We start from the raw sequence: 19,429 nt of genomic DNA on the forward strand, positions 1-19,429 counted from the left end.
GAAAAGACTTTATTCTTGGCAGGGGTTTTAGAGCTTTACCTGAATTATCTCATTTAACCCTCACAATTCTCAAATCGTTTCAATATCACATTTTACAGATAAGAACTGAAGCTTGGCAAGATTAAGGAAGTTGCTCAACTTCACATGGCCAGAACATGACTCTTGGGAGTAGAGGCTAGCAAAGTGGGGTGCAAGAGGTCATCCAAATTTCTCCAAGTATCTTTTTACCTTATCATATGTTAGACTGTCACTTTTTTATCGTTTTCTTCCCAGCTTTATTAAGGTTATTGGACAAAAATTATATATATTCAAGGTGTACAATGTGATGATTGGATATAATTATACATTGTGTAATGATTACCAAAATCAAATTAATTAAAACATCCTTCACTAGACCTATTTATGTACTAGTTCGGTGGGGGGCACTTAAATTTGTCTTAGCAAGCTTCAAGTAAACAATACAGAATTATTAGCTATAGTCAATATGTTGTACATTTGTTCCCCAGAACTTGCCTTAAAACTGAAAATGTGTATCATTTGAGAGAGAAGTTTTAGTGTTACTGAAATCAGACTTCTGACAGAATTTGCAGGATGCTATACACAACTACACAGAAGTGCAGACAATAGTTTCTTGGACCAGGAGTCAAAAAGGACAGTTTTAATACATTAGTCAAGCAGACAGGGCTATACTTCATAAATAAATATACATTATCTGGGAATAAGTGTTTAAAAATTCTTTACTCATATAATACAAAACAGGCTTGGGGATCAGTCTTGAAGCATGAATTTTTACCCAGTGGGCCATGTTGAGGGGGTTGCAGTACAGGCCCAGAAAGGAAAGCTGGCTGGGGCTCTGAGGGCTGGTGAGAGGATACTGGGCAGATAGGGCTTCACTAGGTGGAGGGCCCCAGGGGTACCCCCTACACAACCCTGCCTTGGCTTCTAGTACAATTTGGTGTATCTCACACTGCACTGCACTGCACAGCCCTGCCCCACCCTGGTGTCAGCAGGCATTCAGAAAGCCTCACACTTCTCCAGTGAACACTGCCAGGGTAGCCCTCTCAACTTCCACCCAGCCACCTTCTGCCCATTTGTTTTCTTCAATTCCACCACTAGCCACCCTACCCAGTCCCTTAGCCTGACAAGACCCAAGTGTCTCCATCCTACGCTGCAGGGCAGTTAAGCAGGATCAGATGCCAGTGCCAGTGGCCTGCTCTGAGCTTTGGCCTCTCTCTGCAGTTGTATCTAATAGAACAAATACAGTCATTGTGGAGTTGAGCTCAAAATATTCAGAGCTCAGGTTTCAGAGTCTGGCCTGGGTTTGACACCTGCCTCTTAGAAACTCTACTTCTGGCCAGGCACGGTGGCTCACGCCTGTAATCCTTGCACTTTGGGAGGCCGAGGTGGGTAGATCACGAGGTCAGGAGTTTGAGACCAGCCTGGCCAACATAGTGAAACCCCGTCTCTACTAAAAATACAGAAAGTAGCCAGGCATGGTGGCATGCACCTGTAGTCCCAGCTACTCAGGAAGCTGAGGCAGGAGAATCGCTTGAACCTGGCAGGCAGAGGTTATAGGGAGCCGAGATCATGCCATTGCACTCCAGTCTGGGCAACAGAGTGAGACTCCGTCTCAAAAAAAAAAAAAAGCTCTGCTTCCTTCTGGAAGTTACCTAGCCTCTGTGAGGCTGTTCTGTCACCTGTAAAATGGGGATAATTTTGTTTATCTCAATTATCCCCATCTTACAGACTAGGAAAACAAGCATTGGAAGTGCCAATACTAAACTGAGGTGAACACACAAAATAAGCAGCTTTGTTTTCTCTTCACAGTTGGAAACACTGCCGTTTGCCTTAAAAAGAAGTGCGTTAAAAAAAGTGTTTTTTGTTGTTGTTGTTTTTGAGACGGATTCTCACTCTGTCTCCCAGACTGAAGTGCAATGGCGGGATCTCGACTCACTGCAAGCTCCGCCTCCCGGGTTCACACCATTCTCCTGTCTCAGCCTCCCGAGTAGCTGGGACTACAAGCACCCGCCACCATACCCAGCTAATTTTTTGTATTTTTTAGTAGAGACAGGGTTTCACCATGTTAGCCAGGATGGTCTCAATCTCCTGAGCTCGTGATCCGCCCGCATCGGCCTCCCAAAGCACTGGGATTACAGGCGTGAGCCACTGTGCCCGGCCAAAAAAATGTTTTAATAGGAATAAAGCCAAGTAGTCTTAACTACCACTGCCCTAAATGTAAGCAGAGGCACCATTTTCTGCAGTGTGCATCAGGCACATACCCCAGGTATACAAAGAAGGAAATAGACTGATGTTAGAATGAAAGTGCTGCCATCATTAAAGCTTTCAGTTTGCCAAGTCAACTGCCCTTCATACTTGCTCCCAACACTCACCTCGCTCCTCAACTCACTCATCACGACAGACGTACATTCAGTACCTACCTATATGTTCATCCACAGGTCTAATGACTGAACATGGCTGCATTTCACATACTTGACCCATGAAAGCAGGAGGCGTGCCCTCACGCACGAACCACTTTCCTTTTTTAACACAATCACAAAACTTTTCCACCTAGATTTTACTCGTGGCTGTGAAACTGAATCCACATGTTCTTGGCACTTTGACTCACCTACCCTGGCTTTAAAGCAAGGCCCTTTCCCTATCTTATTACCCATAGGTGTTACCCCTAGTGTCCTAATAGGGTTTGATCTAAGATGGAGGATTTCAACAGATTTTATTAACCATGTGTCATATGCTAGGGCCTGTGGAGCAAGACTTAGTTAACTATATGCAAGCTCCCATCCTGACACACTTTATGAAATGAGAAAGGAGCTGAGAGATACTTCAAGAGAAGGGTATGAAACTGAAGAATGCCTTGTCATCAAAGGGCAGGAAGTACCTTAGCTGGGTTATCCTGGTCTGGCATCTCGTCCTCAGTCTTTGCAAGTTCAGAAACTCAGGTCATCATTTCCTAGGAACTGGGTGGATTCTGGGAGATTGCCTCATACCAATCAAACTCAAAAGAGATTCAGTAGTAAGCCAGAGTGCCATTTTTTTTCCTTCACAATGGAAAATGAACCTGCTACTGCGGTTTATCTTAACAGAGCACACCTACACTATGGGGAAGTCTAGAGACCAAATGATAGATCAGAGGGTTGTCTGGTAAACTTAGATTCCCAAGCCAGCTGGAAACATATCTAGAGATAATCTCTTAGGGTAGAATAGTTGCCTGTGAGAAGTTTGCTCAAAGTACTGAAGCTTTATAGTTTGAATGAGTCATTTGCTAACCTGAGTCTCCACACACCTTACTCTCGCCCTCACTTACAGAAAATTAGAGATACAGGTATGGAAGTTAGTCCCACATGATAGTAAGATGCCAAAGAATCCGACACGGGGAGATGTCTGAAAGCAGAACTCTCAGAAACAAATTTAATAAAAAGGGAGGAGGCAAAGTGTGCAAATAAGAAAGATTCAAAGTGAAGGGAAAACCAAGGGTACAGTATCTGGAGAACCAAGAGAAGGGTTAAGAAGAGATGGTCCACTATCAAATGTGACAGAAAGAGATAACATTTGCCAACTGGAAAGTCACTTGTGACCTTTGAGAATAGTTTCACAGAGCAATGAGAGTAGATGTCTGATTGCTAAGTCATCTCTAACTCATTCTTCAGAGTTAAGTTTGCAACAGGCTGGGCACGGTGGCTCATGCCTGTAATCCTAGCACTTTGGGAGGCCGAGGCAGGCGAATTGCCTGAGCTCAGGAGTTCGAGACCAGCCTGGGCAACACAGTGAAACCGTCTTTACTAAAATACAAAAAAAATTAGCTGGGCGTAGTGGTGTGCGCATGTAGTCCTAGCTACTCGGGAGGCTGAGGCAGGAGAATTGCTTGAACCCTGGAGGCAGAGGTTGCAATGAGCAGAGATCACACCACTGCACTCCAGCCTGGGCAACAGAGCAAGACTGTCTCTACCAAAAAAAAAAAAAGAGAAGTTTGCAACACAAAGCAGTAAGGTTTGTGATAACATCTTAATCAATGAACTGGTCTTTATTGAACAAATACCCTGCAGTCTGCACCGCAGGAGTCACCTTTTGTTTGAGAGGCAGGAGACTACAGTGCAAAGAACACTGGCTGGGAAGTCCAGGGCCCGAGCAGCAGAGTGCTCACTGGTCCTTAACTTTCAGAACAACTGCAGATAGCCTCCTGTCTCTGAATGAATGTGTTTCAACATTTGTAACTGAGAGTGGGGCTAACTGATCAGACACCCCCACTGGCTCTAACCTCACAGCTCTAGCATTTGCAGTTCCCTCTGCCAGGAAATCTCTTTCCCCAGCTACCCACACAGCTCACTCCCTGACCTCCTCCTCAGCTTTGCCCAAATGTCAAATTATCACCTTCTTGTTCAGAAGATCTTCCCTACTCCCGCTTTCCTTGCACAACCCAGCCCCTTCCCTGCTTTACGTTACTCCATGACACTAGTCACCATCTGATGTACTGTTTTCCTCATCTGTTTACTGTCATTTTTCCCACTAGACTTTAAGTTCCATAAAAGAGATTTATTTTGTCCTCTGTTCTGTGGTGTGCTTGGCATAAAGTAGATAAGCAAGCATCTGTTGTAGGAATGAATTAAATGCCATCTGCAATCCCCAAATTACAGTGGATACATGGGAAAATTTTCCTTAGGAGGCTGAATTCTAACAGCATATCAACAAGGATAGGGTCAATACAGAGGCCAGTGCTGTTTGAAAGTCGTCATTTCAATGGTAACTACTACACTTGTGCTGGACTCGGTCTCCCCTCAGGAGACTCCTTTCCTGTTGAAAGTCAGTATTTTATATACGTGAAACCAACAGCCAAACTCCAGGTGTAACTTTATTCCACCTTCTCCAACTTCAGGGTTCTAACCTTAGAGGACAGAGCATTAAGTGGAGGGAGGGTAAGGACTTGCTATGAAAAAAGTGATAATCACATACCCCTGGTTCATTTCTGGGTTTCCTCCTAGGCCAATTCAAAACTTCCAAAATAAGGTCAAGTAACACAATAGGCTCACACTTACATCACAAGCTGTTTACAAAGTGTGCATAGATCTCTGACTCAGACCAGATGTCCTCCCCACCATGGGCAAGGGCTGGTGGGGAGGACACTCCCAGCCTTCTTCTGATACTAATAAATAACCTACAAAAAGAGCAGCACTGGAGGCTGGCCCTTGAGCCCCCCACTGCTACCGTTGTGAAGCCAGGCCTGCCTCATAGCCCTCTGTCTTCATGTCATTGAGCCCTAGCTCCTCATTTTGGTCAAAGGTGCGCTTGTAACGCTCCACCTTCATCTCAGGATCATCTTCAGGTGCATACACATTCTGCAAGGTCAAGGACAGACAATCAGTGCCACCGTGCCACTCCCCCTCCCTACAGGCAGCTTCCAATTCCCACTTTCCCAAGAACATCATGAGTTTTGGGTTTTTCTTCTTATTTTTATTGGCCTCCAATTTCCCACAGCTAGACCGAACTAGTGGGTAGCAACAGCCCACATGCGCCAGGGGTGGAAGACCCTAGCCCTAGAATGAGGGAACGATCCACCTATTTTGTAATATCTGCACCTTCTTATAAAAAGTATAGCAATGGTCTTAATCTTGGAAAGAACTTAGAAGTTTTGCCTGACCCATGGTAAGCATTCAATCAATGTTAAAGGCACATCAATCACCGGACTATCTCCTCAGTCAACTTAAAGCCTATCAGTTTCCTATCTTGGCCTCTGGATGAGGCACCATTTCTCCTCACTCCATAATCAGATGTGCAAAATGAAAACTCCAGAACTGGGACAAGAGCTAGAATACAGAAAAAAGGAACCTCAGAGTATCCTTTTTTTCCTTCTTTACATACACTTAAAAAAAAAGAAATCCTCTCCCACACCCCCCCTTTTCTCCCTTATGTATCTTCTAACTTTGCCCCCTTGGTAAAAAGCAGTCCATTTAGAATCAAGTCTTTCAGTTTCTAGGGAAATGATACATATTCAAGGAAGATCAGAAAATGTATCTCTATGAAACATCAGGGAAGGTCTACTATACCTGCAAGTAACTGTTTCCTGCTGGATCATCCATAATAAAGTGGGCCTTCATGTTACCTTCGATGATCTAAGGAGAGAGAGAACACAGCAAGTAAATTTTACATAACCTCTGATAAAAAGGGGCTATGTCTGCCAGACAAGAACCAACCCAATTTATATTACAGAATCCCCAAAAGTTTTAAGAATTGGTGAAATTAGGTAGCTCTGAAAGTAGAGGGGAAAGGATCTAAAACAAGGACTGTTAGAAAAGCCAACATCAGCAAGCTGTGGACTGGGGGGTGCTGGCCCAGTTGAAGGTAGAGGGAAAGGAATCAAGAACAATGAGGTTAAATGAATGTAAGCTTATGGGAAACAGAATACATACACACCCCAGCCCCCTTTCCACAGCTCTCAGAACACTGCCGGCCAAGCCTTTACCCTCAGGCCAAGAAATGCAATAACCACGGAGTGGAATCTGACTAGCCCAAGAGGAAAGACCTAACAATTCTGGCATTGGAGGCCACCTCAACAAAACAACTAAGCTAAATTCCCCTGTAATAAGCCCCATGTCAACAAGGCTCACCCCCTACTCAGGTCTTTAGTCAGCTACTTGTAAGAAGACAATAATTATCAGACATCTGAGCAAAGCCCTTAACATTGAAAGATGGGAAATCAAATGGGAAAAAAAGAGGATGCAAGGAGAATAAAATGTCAAAAAAGATCCAACATCAGTATCAAGAAGTGCTATATAAATTACATGCTGAAAAATTTTAAAAAATAATAATAATCCTCAAGAAGAAAAAAATACTACATCCTTAAGACAGGATTCTATTTTTTAAAACTCTCCTTGGAAAATAAAAGTTTTAGTGGAAATGAAAACCTCAATTGAAGGGTTGAAAAATAAAGTTGAGGGAATCTCCCAAAGTAGAACAAAAAAACCAAGAAACCAAGAATAGAACAAAAAAAAAAAGTAAATTATAGAAGACCAGACAAGTAAGTCTAATATCTAAAATCCAGGAGTTCTCAGAAAGGACAGAAAAAAAAATCAGAAAAAAGATAATCTTCAAAAGAATCATTCATGAAACCTTCTTAAAACTGAACCACATGAGTTTTCCAGACTGAAAAGATCCACAGATCCACCAAGTGCCTAGCCCAGTGGGTAAAAATTGACCCACACCAAGGCACATCCTGAAATTTTTTCATATCAAAGGAGACAAAGAGATCACAAGACTAGGTCACATATAAAAGACCAGGAATCAAAATGGCTTCAGACTTCTCAATAGCCAAACTGGTAGACCGTAGTGCAGTGTCTTTGAAAATTATTTCTATCCTAGAATCGTATTCCCAGCCAATAATCACTTTAGTGTGAAAACAGAATAAAGAAATGTTCAGACGTGGAAGGTCCCAGAAATTTTATTTCCGATGTATTTTGTCCCAGGAAGCTACTGGAGGAGATGCTCTAACAAAATAAAGGAGAAAAACAAGAAAGAAGACATGGAATATAGAAAACCAGAATAGGGCTGGGCGCGGTGGCTCACGCCTGTAATCCCAGCACTTTGGGAGGCCGAGGCAGGCAGATCACGAGGTCAGGAGTTTGAGACCAGTCTGGACAACATAGCGAAATCCTGTCTCTACTAAAAATACAAAAAATTAGCCACGCGTGGTAGTGTGCGCCTGCAATCCCAGCTACTCGGGAGGCTGAGGCAGAAGAATTGTGTGAACCCAGGAGGCAGAGGCTGCAGTGAGCTAAGATTGCGCCACTGCACTCCAACCTGGGCAACAGAACAAGACTGCTTCCAAAAAAAAAAAAGAAAAAAAAACCAGAAGAATGCCCAACATGATGTTTAGAGGTTCAAAAAGTGGCAAGACATGAGCATGCAGCCTCTTGTTCACTGGACCCTAAGTACTGACCGGCCAGTGACCTCTTACCTGGTCCATCTTCTGGCTAAACTCCTGCAGTCTCTCTTTCCGGCAAGGATTGGAACTGTCACCCAGTGTGAAAGGATTTTTGGTCACCTGCAATAAATGATATCCAAACTGTGTGAATACTGGCTTTCTATTTGTTAGGCCTGACCATAAACTACGCAGGGGGTGGCAGTGGGTGCCCAGTCAGGGAAACTTGGTTTCCATTTAGCCCACACCACCTTTCTGACCAAGGCAGTCGCTACTAAGAGTCTATGGGATAATGTGCCAAGATAACAAAACTGGCAATGTAAAACAAAAATCGAAACATGTACTTAGAATATGATCTCTAATACTAATTTGGAGAAGAAATGCAAAGAAAAAGCACAATTTACAACTACAAAATGCCCAACAGAGAATCAAGTGAAATAATTCATCAAGAAGATAAATATTTGGGCTAAGTCAACACATGTATGTTTTTTACGTTGGGAAGTTTTAGGTGCTTAGAAGGACCCTCATCACCTAACTTTCCAGTAAAATAAATGACTTCTCCAAGACCACAAAATAACTATGAAGTCCCAAAGTTAGGCCTGGAATTTCCATTCAACATTTCCCATAAACTTATCTTCACAATCTAAAATAATACTTAAGTCTCTTCACAATCCAAAATAATATTTAAGTCTCTTAAACCAGCTTTAAGGCAGAGAAACCCACAGTTACCACCACCGAAAACTAGGATGTTTGAAGTCTTCCAGTCCTTTTTCACACAGCCAGATTGGTCAAAGGTGGTTAACACACTACTCAGGTGACTCACCAGTTCTCGGATGTCTTTCAGCAGCCCTTCCAGTGTGGTGAACTTGCCCCCAAGGACGGCCATTCCCAGTTCAAATTCTAGCTCTGGGATTTCCACACTGCAAGTCTCAGACTGTGAGATGAGAGGTCAGTTTTAAGCTTTAAGTCAGAAGCAAAGAAAGCCAACCAGAGGCCTCCTGCTCAATTAATACCAGCAGTGATAGACTGGGGACAAGGGCAGCTGTCCCAGTTTTCTCTGACTCCCTTGTTAAAGCTTGAGACTCACTCCTGTCCATCTGAACCACAGGAATGGATCCAACTTAATAAAGGGAAACTCAGTCACAGTTTCAAGCTGTCAGGTATCCTGTCATTAGGGGACAGAGAGAAGACCCAGATAGACACTGGGGGCCAAAAAGCTACCCGGTCATCAGAAAGAGCTAACAGGTCACCTTCTACATCTGCAATTCCAACCTTGGATTAATCCCCTCTGCTCAGGGGTCCTCAAAGCCAGGGAAGTAGGAGATGCCTCATGGCCCTGAACATTATTCCTAAAAGACAGCTTCACCTAGATAGAGACAGCTTATCTAACTTACGAGGAGGACACTGACTTTCCCAAGCTGACTGTTACCTTGAGGAGGTCTCTGGTCATATCTGAGGGATCTGTGATGTGGAGGGTGATCCTGGTGCCCAAGGGTTCTACCGCTCCTCCAGATTTCACCTGCATAGATAATAGTCAGGAGCAACAGAGAGAAGACCTGAGCCTATCTTGGTACCCAGGAGACGTGGAGTGTAGGCTTGGACCTCCAGTCAGTTAGGCCTACTAATAGCTACCAAAGAAAGAGCCTTCTAAACAGCAGTCACCCAAACCAAAAACACCAAGAGCTGGCCAGGAGCAGCGCCCAACCCTGGTAACATGCCAAAACCTCTCCCTAACTGCCAACAAACTCTGAATTTACCTTAAAAAAACCTGACTCTTGGGGTTGAAAGAGACTTTTAAGCATTTATTGCAGTCCTTTCATCCACTGCATCCAATGTGTGGGTCTCCTTTATAATATTCTGGTTAAAGAACTGAATTAGCTTATACTCAGATACACTCAGGGGAAGAGAATTTATAATTCTCCAAGGCAGCTCATTCTATTTTGAGACAGCTCTATTGGGTTCCTCATTGTAAAGTCTAAGTCTGCCTCCCTGAACTTCCACACCTCTGAGGAGTGGGTCAAAAGACTTTTCTCTTATATCATCAACCTTTAAAATGTCTTAAACAAGTTATAGAATCTCTAACTTTTCTTTTCTAGGCTACTTCCCGTTCCTTCAAGGGCTCCTTACCCTACACTAGACCTAAGAAAAAGACCCAAGCTGCTCTACACCCCCTGCCCCCAAGTCCTGAAGTATTTAGGAAGAATGATAGTTAAAAGGGGGTTAACCTTAAGCTAGTCTTCTTCCCAAATAATGGTGCCCACCCACCTCATTGGTCCGATGCCCACAGTTCTCGCAGTTGGTAGCCATGATGATAACCTCCTTAAAGTGAGGGATTTCTGGAAAACGGAGTTAAGGAAATCTACTTCCAGGTGAACAGGACCACCATCTGGGGAAAAACAAAGCCAAACCCCACACAAACATATGCTGGTCCCAGAACTGCAGGAAATATTCACAAGAGGCAACCCACAGAGTGCTCTAGAAAGGGCAAGTTCCCAACCCATGGCGATCCCTGTTCACACATTTGAAGGCATGGCTCAGACCACATACACACAGTCTAGTGACCATGGCCTAATTTTCTCTTTGAACATAAAACCCAAAGTACACAGTCTAATCAAAGATAATATCCTCCTTATCACTGGGTATAACGCATGTGCTTTCCTTGAAAGGGATGCTCCCAGCCTAATTATAATCTTCATGCCTGAGTCAGAGAAGAGCAACCCAACTGCTTGGCAAAAGATACGTACTAGCTTCATGTTGGTCTGAGCGGGGGCATTGCATTCTGGGCAGTTTGTGTTGAACTGGAGCACCTGAAACACAACATGGGGACAAAGGGTGAGCCCTCCTCGATGGGATGCTCAGGCTAAAGACACTCAGTTGGTATGCTGGTGGTCATCTATGTTGGTGACAAGGAAGACAGAGGCTGAACAGCATCAGTCTCAGCCCACAACTCTGCTCCTTCCTCACCAGTAGCCAGTGTGACTCACTTCATTTCTGAGATCTTCCTCTTCTGGCTTCTCTGCTGGTGCTTCTTCCTAAAATAGCAAAGATGCACATCGCAAGTTGGCAGGTACAACTCAGTGTCCCCAACACCCTGCCCTGGAGTGGGAGAAAATGCTCTGGCTCACTTATGTCAGGTGCCACCTCATCAATTAGAGAAACCACAAAGTAAAGCCCCAACCAAGGGAAGAACAGGGCTTAAGATAGGATCATAGCCACTGCCATCCTTTCTATGAAGTTTACCCAAGTCCTGGACATGAGCAAGATGAGAAGCACAAACAAGCTGAGATAGGGCACACAGAGCAGCAGCAGCAGCAAAATAAGTTCCACTGACTCCAAGCAATCCAGAGTGTGTGATAATTCCAGAGCATTCTTCTGGATCCTTCAGTCCACTTACTTGGAGCCCCAGCATCTCTTCCTGATGTCGGGTCCGGTTGTAGTGTGTGATCACCAGGGCATCATCTTTCTGAGGAGCATGTGGGTTTTCCACAAAGCTGTTCCCTGAGGGATCATCAATGATCTAACAAATGGGTGAAGAGAGTCTTTGCAAAAGGAAATCACAAACAATCCTACATCACCTACTATCAGACCACTCAGGCACCACAATGGAAAATCCCAGCAGTCTTAATAGTCCCTCCTCCCCTAATCAAGGGCAACTCCAGTCTCTCAATACTCACCAGAGTGAAAGGGGAGGCTACTTGCTTTAGCTCCTTTAGTTTGACAATGAACTCATCAATTCTTTCAGCTGTAGCATCTTTGTTTGCCTGCCGTGAACAGAGAGTAAAGCATCAGCCCCGGTGGTGTACTTATGCCCTGCCCCTTGTCATGCCCATGTTACTTCCATTAGGAAGTCACCACCTGTCTCAGTGTGAGTGGAAACTTCAGGCTTCATAATGAGAGGTAGCAAACAAGCCTGAAGTTGACGGGTGGTGACAGGCAAGGCTCATTTTTCTCACTCATTCAACCATTTAGCCCGGCCACTCATGCCATGTTAGAGATATAATAGTAAATATATCAGTCCTCTCATGGGACTCCCCAGCCAATTAAGGAGACAAATAACTAAAAATGCAGTTATAGTATATTACTTGTCATAATAAGTATAAGAATGCAATAGAATACTCAGGAAACACAGATAACCCAAGGGGATTAGGAAAGGCTCTTCAGAAGTAATGTTATAGCGTCTGTCTGATGAGGCCTGAATATATACTGAAGGAAGTGGAAAAGACAATAATTACAACATATGCAACATCCTAGCAGCTCCAGCACCACCATATGCTTACCCAAAAAGTTTCCAAAATTTAGTCAGAGACTATTCAGACACATGGGACACTCTATAGTCAGACACATATAAGCAATTATTCCTTGAGCCGCTACAATCAGAAAACCCCAGCTTACCCTTCGTGCAGGCTGGTCCTGCTCCAGGCCAGAGATAGCACGGGTGATCAATCCTTCAACAGTGGTCAGAGCTTGTGAACAACAACAAAAGACAAGTGTGACTTAGCCTTAGCTCTGCTATCAAGTGCCTGTATGACCCTGGGCAATTCACTTGAACTCTCTGGGTCTTAATTTCCTCATCCATAAAATGAGAAGGCCAGGTGCAAGGCTCTGTTCATGTCTGATAACAGTGATGCTAAAATTCTATAATAAACACACTATGCTATTACCATTACTTTCTACCATCTCGAGCTGTCTGACCTAAGCTTTCTACTCATGATAAACCAATGAAGATCACAATGATTACATGGTAGAACCCATACACAAACCATTAGACCTGGCACCAGGGGGTTTGCAAGAAAGAGGGTAAGATTCTGGCTACATGTGAACAGCCCAAATACTCTGATCTTAAACTTACCTCCTTTCTGGCTAAAGGCAGGAATTTCAAAATCTAGCTCAGGAATCCTTGTGGTAGCAGAGTCAGTCTTCACCACTTCTCTATTCATGTCCTGGGCAGAAAGGAATACGTTCAGTACAAAGAGGCTGCAGAACAGCTTCTCCTCAAGTGATAACCAGACTGTCCCCTTTCCATCAGACCCCAGCCCAGCTGTCTCTCCCTCTCGCCACTCCACAGGGTCCAGACTGCTCCTTTCACATAGTACAGGTGGTGTGAGCCAGGCTGTCCAAATGGTGAGAATCCTATTCATAACAACAACTGCTCATTTCATACGCTCAGACATTTACGAAGCATTTTTACAAATCTTATCTCACTTGAGCTGATGACAACACCAGTACCATTTTACAAAAGAAACTAAGGCTAGGAGACATAGGGGGATTTATTTAAGATCAGACCGCCTGGACCAGAGCTCTGACCCCAGTCCCCAGTCTCCCTCTAGAATACTGAGGTACCTGCTCTAAGGTCCTCTCACCTCCGGAGCCCTGACGGTCAAAGTGTAGCGTACTCCCTGGTCCTGGACCCTGCCTGCCGACTGGATCTCCGTGTTGTTCCAGCCACAGTGCTCGCAGGAAAAGGAGCTCACGATTATTTCTCTGAAGAAGGGAATCTTGGTGAGCAGGAGGCGCGTCATGCCCTGGTGAAGCAGAAAGCAGCGAAGGAAAAAAATCAATGAAACTCCCGTCCCCCGCCCTACTATCTCCGGGCGCGTCTCGGGGTCCCCGGCAAGGCCCACCTGGCTGGGTCCGACCCCCGGCTCGTCCCGGCCTAATCCCTACCCCCCGGCCTCACATTGCAGTAACAGTTCATGCATAGCGATTCGATCTCGGTGGGCTGCTGCTCCTCGTCCTCGGCGCTGATGGGCCGGAACAAGTGATCAGGGGCGGGCGGCGGGGCCAGGGCGGGCGAGGGGGCGACCGCAGCCCCCGGGGGCCTCGGTTCCACAGCCCCGCTAGCCGCCATGGCCACCACGCGCAATTTGGACCTCTGCTTCCGACTTCCGCCGCTCTAGCGGCCCCACCCCTCATCGTCACTTCCGCCAGCTGCCACTATCCCCGCCTCCCTTCTTAAAGAGGCCGCAGACTCCGGGCCTCCTGCGAACAATGTCGTCAAGGGCTCCCGGTTCCCGGGTTTATGTGGCTCGAACCTTCCATCGCCAGCCATATCCCCCTCAACTCAGCCGTCACTTCCCCCAAGACATCCTCTTAGAACCAGGGCAGTTTTTTGCTCCTTCACAATAGCTCCACCGCATCGGGTTCTATAGAGCCTTGAGGACAAGGGGCCGGACTTGTCCCTGGGGAATCCCTGAGAAGGTGCGCCCGGAGCCGGGATGCTTGGTTCCAGTGTTGGGCCACATGCTGCTTGCGTGCTAGGTCCCCGCTCCAGGTGGCTCAGCTTTTTCCCCTCTCTCAATCCCTGAAGCCCCCAGTCCTTTTCTGTCCTTCCCACTCCCTATTCTGTCCTCATCAATACCTTCCCCAATCCCAGCCTCAAGTACACAGCCCTCGTTTTCACTCTCACCTCCTCCCATCCTCACCATAGCCCACCCCCTTGACCCATGCTTTTCCAGTTTCCTAACAACAACAAAAACACCTTTTATTATTTCTACCTTTCTAGCACTTCTTCTCTCCAGGTGCTGGGTCCACAGCCCAGTTCTGTGGCCAACATTGTCAACATCCAGGGTGTCCTGGAAGACCAGCCTGCAGGCATGATGAGCCTACATATGTGTGGGGTCTGTGCTACGGGGTTGGGGAACAGGCAGGTGCTGAGAACCCTGGGACAGTAGGCTGAACTGGGAGGAAAGGGGGCCGGACAGGGCAGTCCAAAGACAAGAGACTGTGTTTACCCTTTCCACTTCCTCCACCACACTGCAGTTTCAGTTCCCATAGGGTGCATTGGTGCTGCTGAGTGAAAGAGTTTGAGAGTCCCAAGAAGAGAGTCCAGCATAAAAAGAGGCCATTCAAACTCTAGAACAGCAGGAACAAAGGAGGCAGGCAGCCCACCTCAGGAATTTCAGGTCCCCCAGGGCCACAGGTCTTCCAGACACAGCCTGCATTCCATGCCCACTGTCCTGTGGGGAGCAGGCTAGTGAATAGTGCAGGCGCAGAGGAAGGGTCCATAACCCAGGCCCTCCCACCAGGTTTGACAGACAGCATTGTCTAGCCAGGATCCCTGAAGCAGAGCCCAGTCAGAACCCCTTTGACAAACCTGGACTGGGAGGGGGTCGATGAGAAAGAGCACCAAGGGAATGGAGTGGGTGATAGGTGTGCTTTGGGGAGAGTGGTGAGGCCACTGCTTTCAGACATGGTCCAAATGAGAGTCACACCAGGCAAACTTCTATCATAAACATCTATTTCATTTGAGCCAGAAGTCTAGGCTTCAGCTTGGGAGTCCAGAGGGAGGGGCTGGAGAGGGGGAGAGCACACAGTATGCTCCCCAGAGGGTTTAAGGAGCTCCCACAGTTTGGAGGGTTCAGTCCCTTATTTAGGTGTAGAGCTATGTCAGGAAACATGGGCTCTGCCCTCTCCTGTCACAGTCCCCACCTTTCATACCCACCAGCATCGGAGCCAGCAGGGATATTCACACACCATCACATGTTCTCCCCATGACATTCTCCTCTTTCTCCCTTCTATTCCCCTAATAGCTGCCATGGCACCAGGCAGCCAGAAGTGACCAGAGCCAAACTCCAGGACGTAGTGGCACAGGCTTCCGGCATCACGGCAAACAGGCTTGCAGATAATCACCCACACGCATGGTGCCTCTCCCTCCCTACTCCCTCACCCTTGAATGGAGCAACTCATGAGCATTCCCAAATGAGCACTGGAAGGCTGGGTTTGCAAAGCCTGGTGAGTGTAATGCATCCAGATGGGGGAGCCGCAGGAGGCTGGATATGCGGGAGACAGCAGCCCCTTTGGTGGCCTCCCTGTCCTGCACAGGACCTTCCGCCCTCCACCCAACAGGCCACTTTCAAGGACTGAACCATGCTAGAGGCTCAGAGCCAGGGCTCCCCAGACAAGGAGCTGGGAATGGCCCTGGGCAGGTAGACCCTCAGGGCTCCCCCAGGTGGCTGTGGCCTTGGTCATGAAGGCTGTGAGTGATGTCTTCCCACAGGTCATCAAGACGGGCCTGCAGCTTGCTCAGAACCTTGCCACTGTCCGTTTGTTGAAACTCTGGGGTGAAGGCGCTGTGGCCTGGTGGAGGTGGCGCCAGCTGCTGCTGGACTTCCTCAGTCTCCTGGTCGATGGCGCGAGTGAAGGCAGCGATCTGCAGGTAGGTGTCCTGGCGGAAAGCCTGGAGTCGCTGGCGCACCTCCTCGGAGAGCATCTGGGGGTCCGGGCCGGCCCCCTCCTCAGTCCCAGTGCCTGCAAAGGCCCTACTGAGCTCATCGCGCAGCTGGTCCAGGTTCTGCTGGATGCGTGTGTGCAGGGCCTTGGCCTTGAGCGTGAGCTTCCGGGAGAGCACCTGCACGCAGCGACTGAGGCGCGCGGGGCTGGCTGGGGCGTGCGAAGCCACCCTGCGGTGCAGCTCCTGCACGTGGCGCCCGATGCCGCTCACCAGGCTCTCGGCATACGGGTGGAAGAACTCTCTGAAGCGGCCAGTGTGATTCACCACACGGCTCTGTAGCTCCTGCAGCAAAGCCCGCGCCTCGTCCACGCCCCCCAGCAGCTGGGCCTTGGTGTCTTCTCCCACCACGCGCAACTGCTCCTGCAGCTCCTGCACGCGCAGGGCCACCTGCTCCATCAGATCCATCGTGTAGGGCTTCAGTTGCTGCCGCAAGCCTTCCAAATTCCAGCCCACCAGCTCGTGCGCTTCTGCCATGTAGGGCTGAAGGCGCGCCTTCACCTCCTCCAACTCCTCCTGCAGCTGCTGCCGCATGCCCACCGGGTCCTGTGGGAGCCCAGGAGCCTCGCTCCCACTCAGAGGCCTGAGCTTTTCCAGGAACTTGTTCATATTGTTGAGGTCTTGCTCAAGGCTGTCTTTCAGGCTCCTGGGGAAGGGGACAGATATCCAGGTCATCAGACTGTTAGCCCCCATCATCTCCTTTATCCCCAAGTCATCGGTCACTGATCCTCTGGGGGAACCAAGGACCCAGGGCGTTGGCCCCAGAGTCAAGGGCTCTTGTCCTAACCCTAGCCGGTCACAACTCCTCACGCACGAAGCACAAACACATCGCACATGCAAATCCAGACCTACAACACTCTCCAAATAAACATAGATGCGCCACATCATCCTTTGATTCTGGGGACTGCAGCGGGCGTCTTCCGGTTGATCCCAAGTCCCGCGCCTCAGTGGGCAATGGGGCAACAGCTAGGAGTTGTCAAGGTGGGGGCTGCAGGCAGAGGGCGCTGAAGAGCCCTAGCACCGCTCCTTTCCTCTGTCCCAGCAGCGGCCACAGAGGTTGAGGCAGCAGAGGCAGGGCATCATGGCATGGCCCAGCTGTCTCCTCCCTTCGCCTACTCCCCTTCCCCTGGGCACTCACGCGGGCTCGCGGGCCATCTTCTGCTGATGGATCTGCTCCACCCTGCCTTTGTCCCCGCTTGTCTGACTGAAGTAGTCCCAGAAGCCTTTCCGTGCCTGGGTGGCCGAAAACACTGCGGAGAGGGACTAGGTAATCAGAGCCTGGGCTCTCCTCCCCAGGGTGGACAGGGCCCTCAGGCCAGCCTCCACCCACACCCCCACGCTGAAGTTAGGGTCGGAGACCCACCTGAAAGAAGAGCCAGAGCCCAGGTGAGCACGGCAGCCATGCTTGCCATTATCTGCTCTGAGAAGACAGGTGGAGGAAGGCCTGGTTAGGGGAAGAAGCAGAGGAAGGGACATGGTGCAGGTGACTTGCCCAGGGGACCTCTCCAGGGGCAACTGCCCAAAATCCTGTTAATCCTTCTTTGGGCTGGGGAGTACAGAGCTGTTGGGGCCCAGGAGGACTGACCTAGGCGAGTCAAGGAGGCTGGGGTGTCTTCCTCAGACATGGGGAGAGGGCGTGCCCTTGCCACCTCAGTCACACAGCAGGGAGCGTGGTGCTCTAACCCCTTTGCAAAGGTCCCAGACCCCAGGAGCAGCTCCCTAGGCCACTTCTACCACCTCTCCCCTGCCCACCTGTCTCCCTCCCTCCCATTTCATGGTGGGAAAAACTGAGCCATAACAAGGGCAAAGATGCAACTCTGCCAAAGTGTTCCAAGAGGACGTCTTAGGGGCCACCCCAGGCTCTCCCCTGAGGCCACCTGCAATACCCTCCCTTAGGACTGCGACCCCCATCCCTCTGCCCCAGCTGCTCACCTGCTCACGTCTGGGCACAGAGAGCAGACATTCTGCTTTATACTCCAGAGCCCTGAGCCTCTGGCACCAATTGCTCTGAGTAAATACCACGTGGAAGTTCAAAAGAAGTTGACCTCAGCTGCCTCCCAGCACTCACCTCCTGCCCTTTCCCTGGCACCCAGAGGGTTAATGAGTGCCCTGGTATCAGGGGCTACCCCAGTAGAGAAGTGCTTCCCAGAAGCTTTACTGGGAATGGGTCTGAACTCCTCACCCAGTTTCCCCCAAACCCCATGACCTTTAACCTTCCCACTGACCTGCTGGCTGGCCCACCAATAGAGAAGAACCTGTATGTCTGCCAAGGGCCCATCTCTTACACAACTACCCAGAGGCACTGTGTCCCAGCTGGCAAGACGGACAGTGTCCAGCTGCCAGCCAGAACCTGAGCAGCCCCTGACAGCTCCACTACAGGCTCCTCAGGCATCCTGGGGAGAGCCGGCATTCACAGGGTTAAAGACCCAACCACGTCCCTCTTTGTGAAATAATCCTGGAACAATCAAGGGAAGCCAGGCAGGGTGAGATGGCAAGAGACATCTGGGCCAGGGACTCTGAGCCCCAGGAACTGGAGTGAAAGTAGGATTTGCCCCATGGGGAAAGGCTGAACTCCACTAGCAGGGCCTCTGAGGAGAGCAAGCCCAAATGCTCAGATCTTCGCTGATGACACACCCACTCCATCTACTGTACTCATACACGCATGTTCACAAGCTCCCGATTCTTGGTCCTAAATGCATCTTGAATCAATCTCCTCTCCTCCATTTCCACTATAATCATTGCACCAGTTGTCTGTCACTTTGATTACATTCATAGCCTCCAACAGGTCTTTCTGCCACACTCCTGCCCATTTAATTCATCCTCCACTGTGGCTCATCCTGACTCATTTCCAGTCTCATCCGCTGCCACATAAAACCACAGCATTCCCTGCCTTAATACAGACTCTTCCCTCTGCTTGAAATAGCCTATCCCCTGGTGAATGTATATTCATTTTTTAGAGTTAGTTTGCATTAGTTAGAATTAGACTTGGCTGCAAGGAACATATTGTGTGTATATATACACACACACATATGTTACATTCTTGCATACATATATGTATGCAAGAATATAACATGTGTATATATATATATATACACACACACATATATACACACACACACAAGATACTGCTCTTAGCACTCGTACTGACATCCCATTGGCCACAAGTTAGTCACATGGCTACACTTAGCTGATGTGTGTGTGTGTGTATATATATATGCAAGAGAATAGCTTAAACAAAATGGAGTCTTATTTCTTTCTCATGTGAATGTAGGCCA

The 19,429-nt window shown here is 48.1% G+C and overlaps 2 protein-coding genes across 3 annotated transcripts; both read right to left on the reverse strand.

Annotated features, from left to right (window-relative positions):
- Positions 1-4,507: 4,507 nt before the first annotated feature.
- ZPR1 (ZPR1 zinc finger) lies at positions 4,508-14,600 on the reverse strand. 2 transcript variants are annotated; one of them, XM_023208287.3, is made up of 14 exons: positions 14,422-14,600; positions 13,288-13,449; positions 12,777-12,867; positions 12,320-12,390; positions 11,602-11,688; positions 11,322-11,444; positions 10,912-10,959; positions 10,668-10,734; positions 10,193-10,263; positions 9,357-9,446; positions 8,751-8,861; positions 7,964-8,050; positions 6,057-6,122; positions 4,508-5,348 (listed from the first exon to the last, which is right to left on the reverse strand). In XM_023208287.3, the coding sequence occupies exons 2-14, from the start codon at positions 13,444-13,446 to the stop codon at positions 5,214-5,216; spliced, it is 1,206 nt and encodes a 401-aa protein (XP_023064055.1). In that variant the 5' UTR covers positions 13,447-13,449; positions 14,422-14,600; the 3' UTR covers positions 4,508-5,213. The 2 variants fall into 2 exon arrangements, with proteins under 2 accessions (XP_023064055.1, XP_023064054.1); XM_023208286.2 differs by lacking the exon at positions 14,422-14,600 and adding an exon at positions 13,605-13,818 and having other exon boundaries at positions 4,531-5,348.
- A 1,045-nt stretch (positions 14,601-15,645) lies between these two features.
- Positions 15,646-18,098, reverse strand: APOA5 (apolipoprotein A5). The gene is made up of 4 exons (XM_023208288.1): positions 18,087-18,098; positions 17,518-17,574; positions 17,293-17,404; positions 15,646-16,800 (listed from the first exon to the last, which is right to left on the reverse strand). The coding sequence occupies exons 2-4, from the start codon at positions 17,564-17,566 to the stop codon at positions 15,861-15,863; spliced, it is 1,101 nt and encodes a 366-aa protein (XP_023064056.1). The 5' UTR covers positions 17,567-17,574; positions 18,087-18,098; the 3' UTR covers positions 15,646-15,860.
- Between the last annotated feature and the right edge of the window lie 1,331 nt (positions 18,099-19,429).

The sequence above is a fragment of the Piliocolobus tephrosceles genome, chromosome 13, assembly GCF_002776525.5.
Source record: "Piliocolobus tephrosceles isolate RC106 chromosome 13, ASM277652v3, whole genome shotgun sequence".
Lineage (NCBI taxonomy): Eukaryota > Metazoa > Chordata > Mammalia > Primates > Cercopithecidae > Piliocolobus > Piliocolobus tephrosceles.

Bases quoted from the DNA above. Each gene is read 5' to 3' on its own strand.
- ZPR1 (XM_023208286.2), bottom strand. From the start codon at position 13,775: ATGGCGGCTAGCGGGGCTGTGGAACCGAGGCCCCCGGGGGCTGCGGTC. The intron at 12,868-13,287 runs GTGAGAGGACCT...CTTTCTGCCCAG, and splicing joins TGACCGTCAGGGCTCCGGAG to GACATGAATAGAGAAGTGGT. The intron at 8,862-9,356 runs GTAACAGTCAGC...CTCATCTCACAG, and splicing joins TGACCAGAGACCTCCTCAAG to TCTGAGACTTGCAGTGTGGA.
- APOA5 (XM_023208288.1), bottom strand. From the start codon at position 17,566: ATGGCAAGCATGGCTGCCGTGCTCACCTGGGCTCTGGCTCTTCTTTCA. The intron at 17,405-17,517 runs GTGGGTCTCCGA...CCCTCTCCGCAG, and splicing joins GGCTCTGGCTCTTCTTTCAG to TGTTTTCGGCCACCCAGGCA. The intron at 16,801-17,292 runs GTGAGTGCCCAG...CCCCTTCCCCAG, and splicing joins AAGATGGCCCGCGAGCCCGC to GAGCCTGAAAGACAGCCTTG.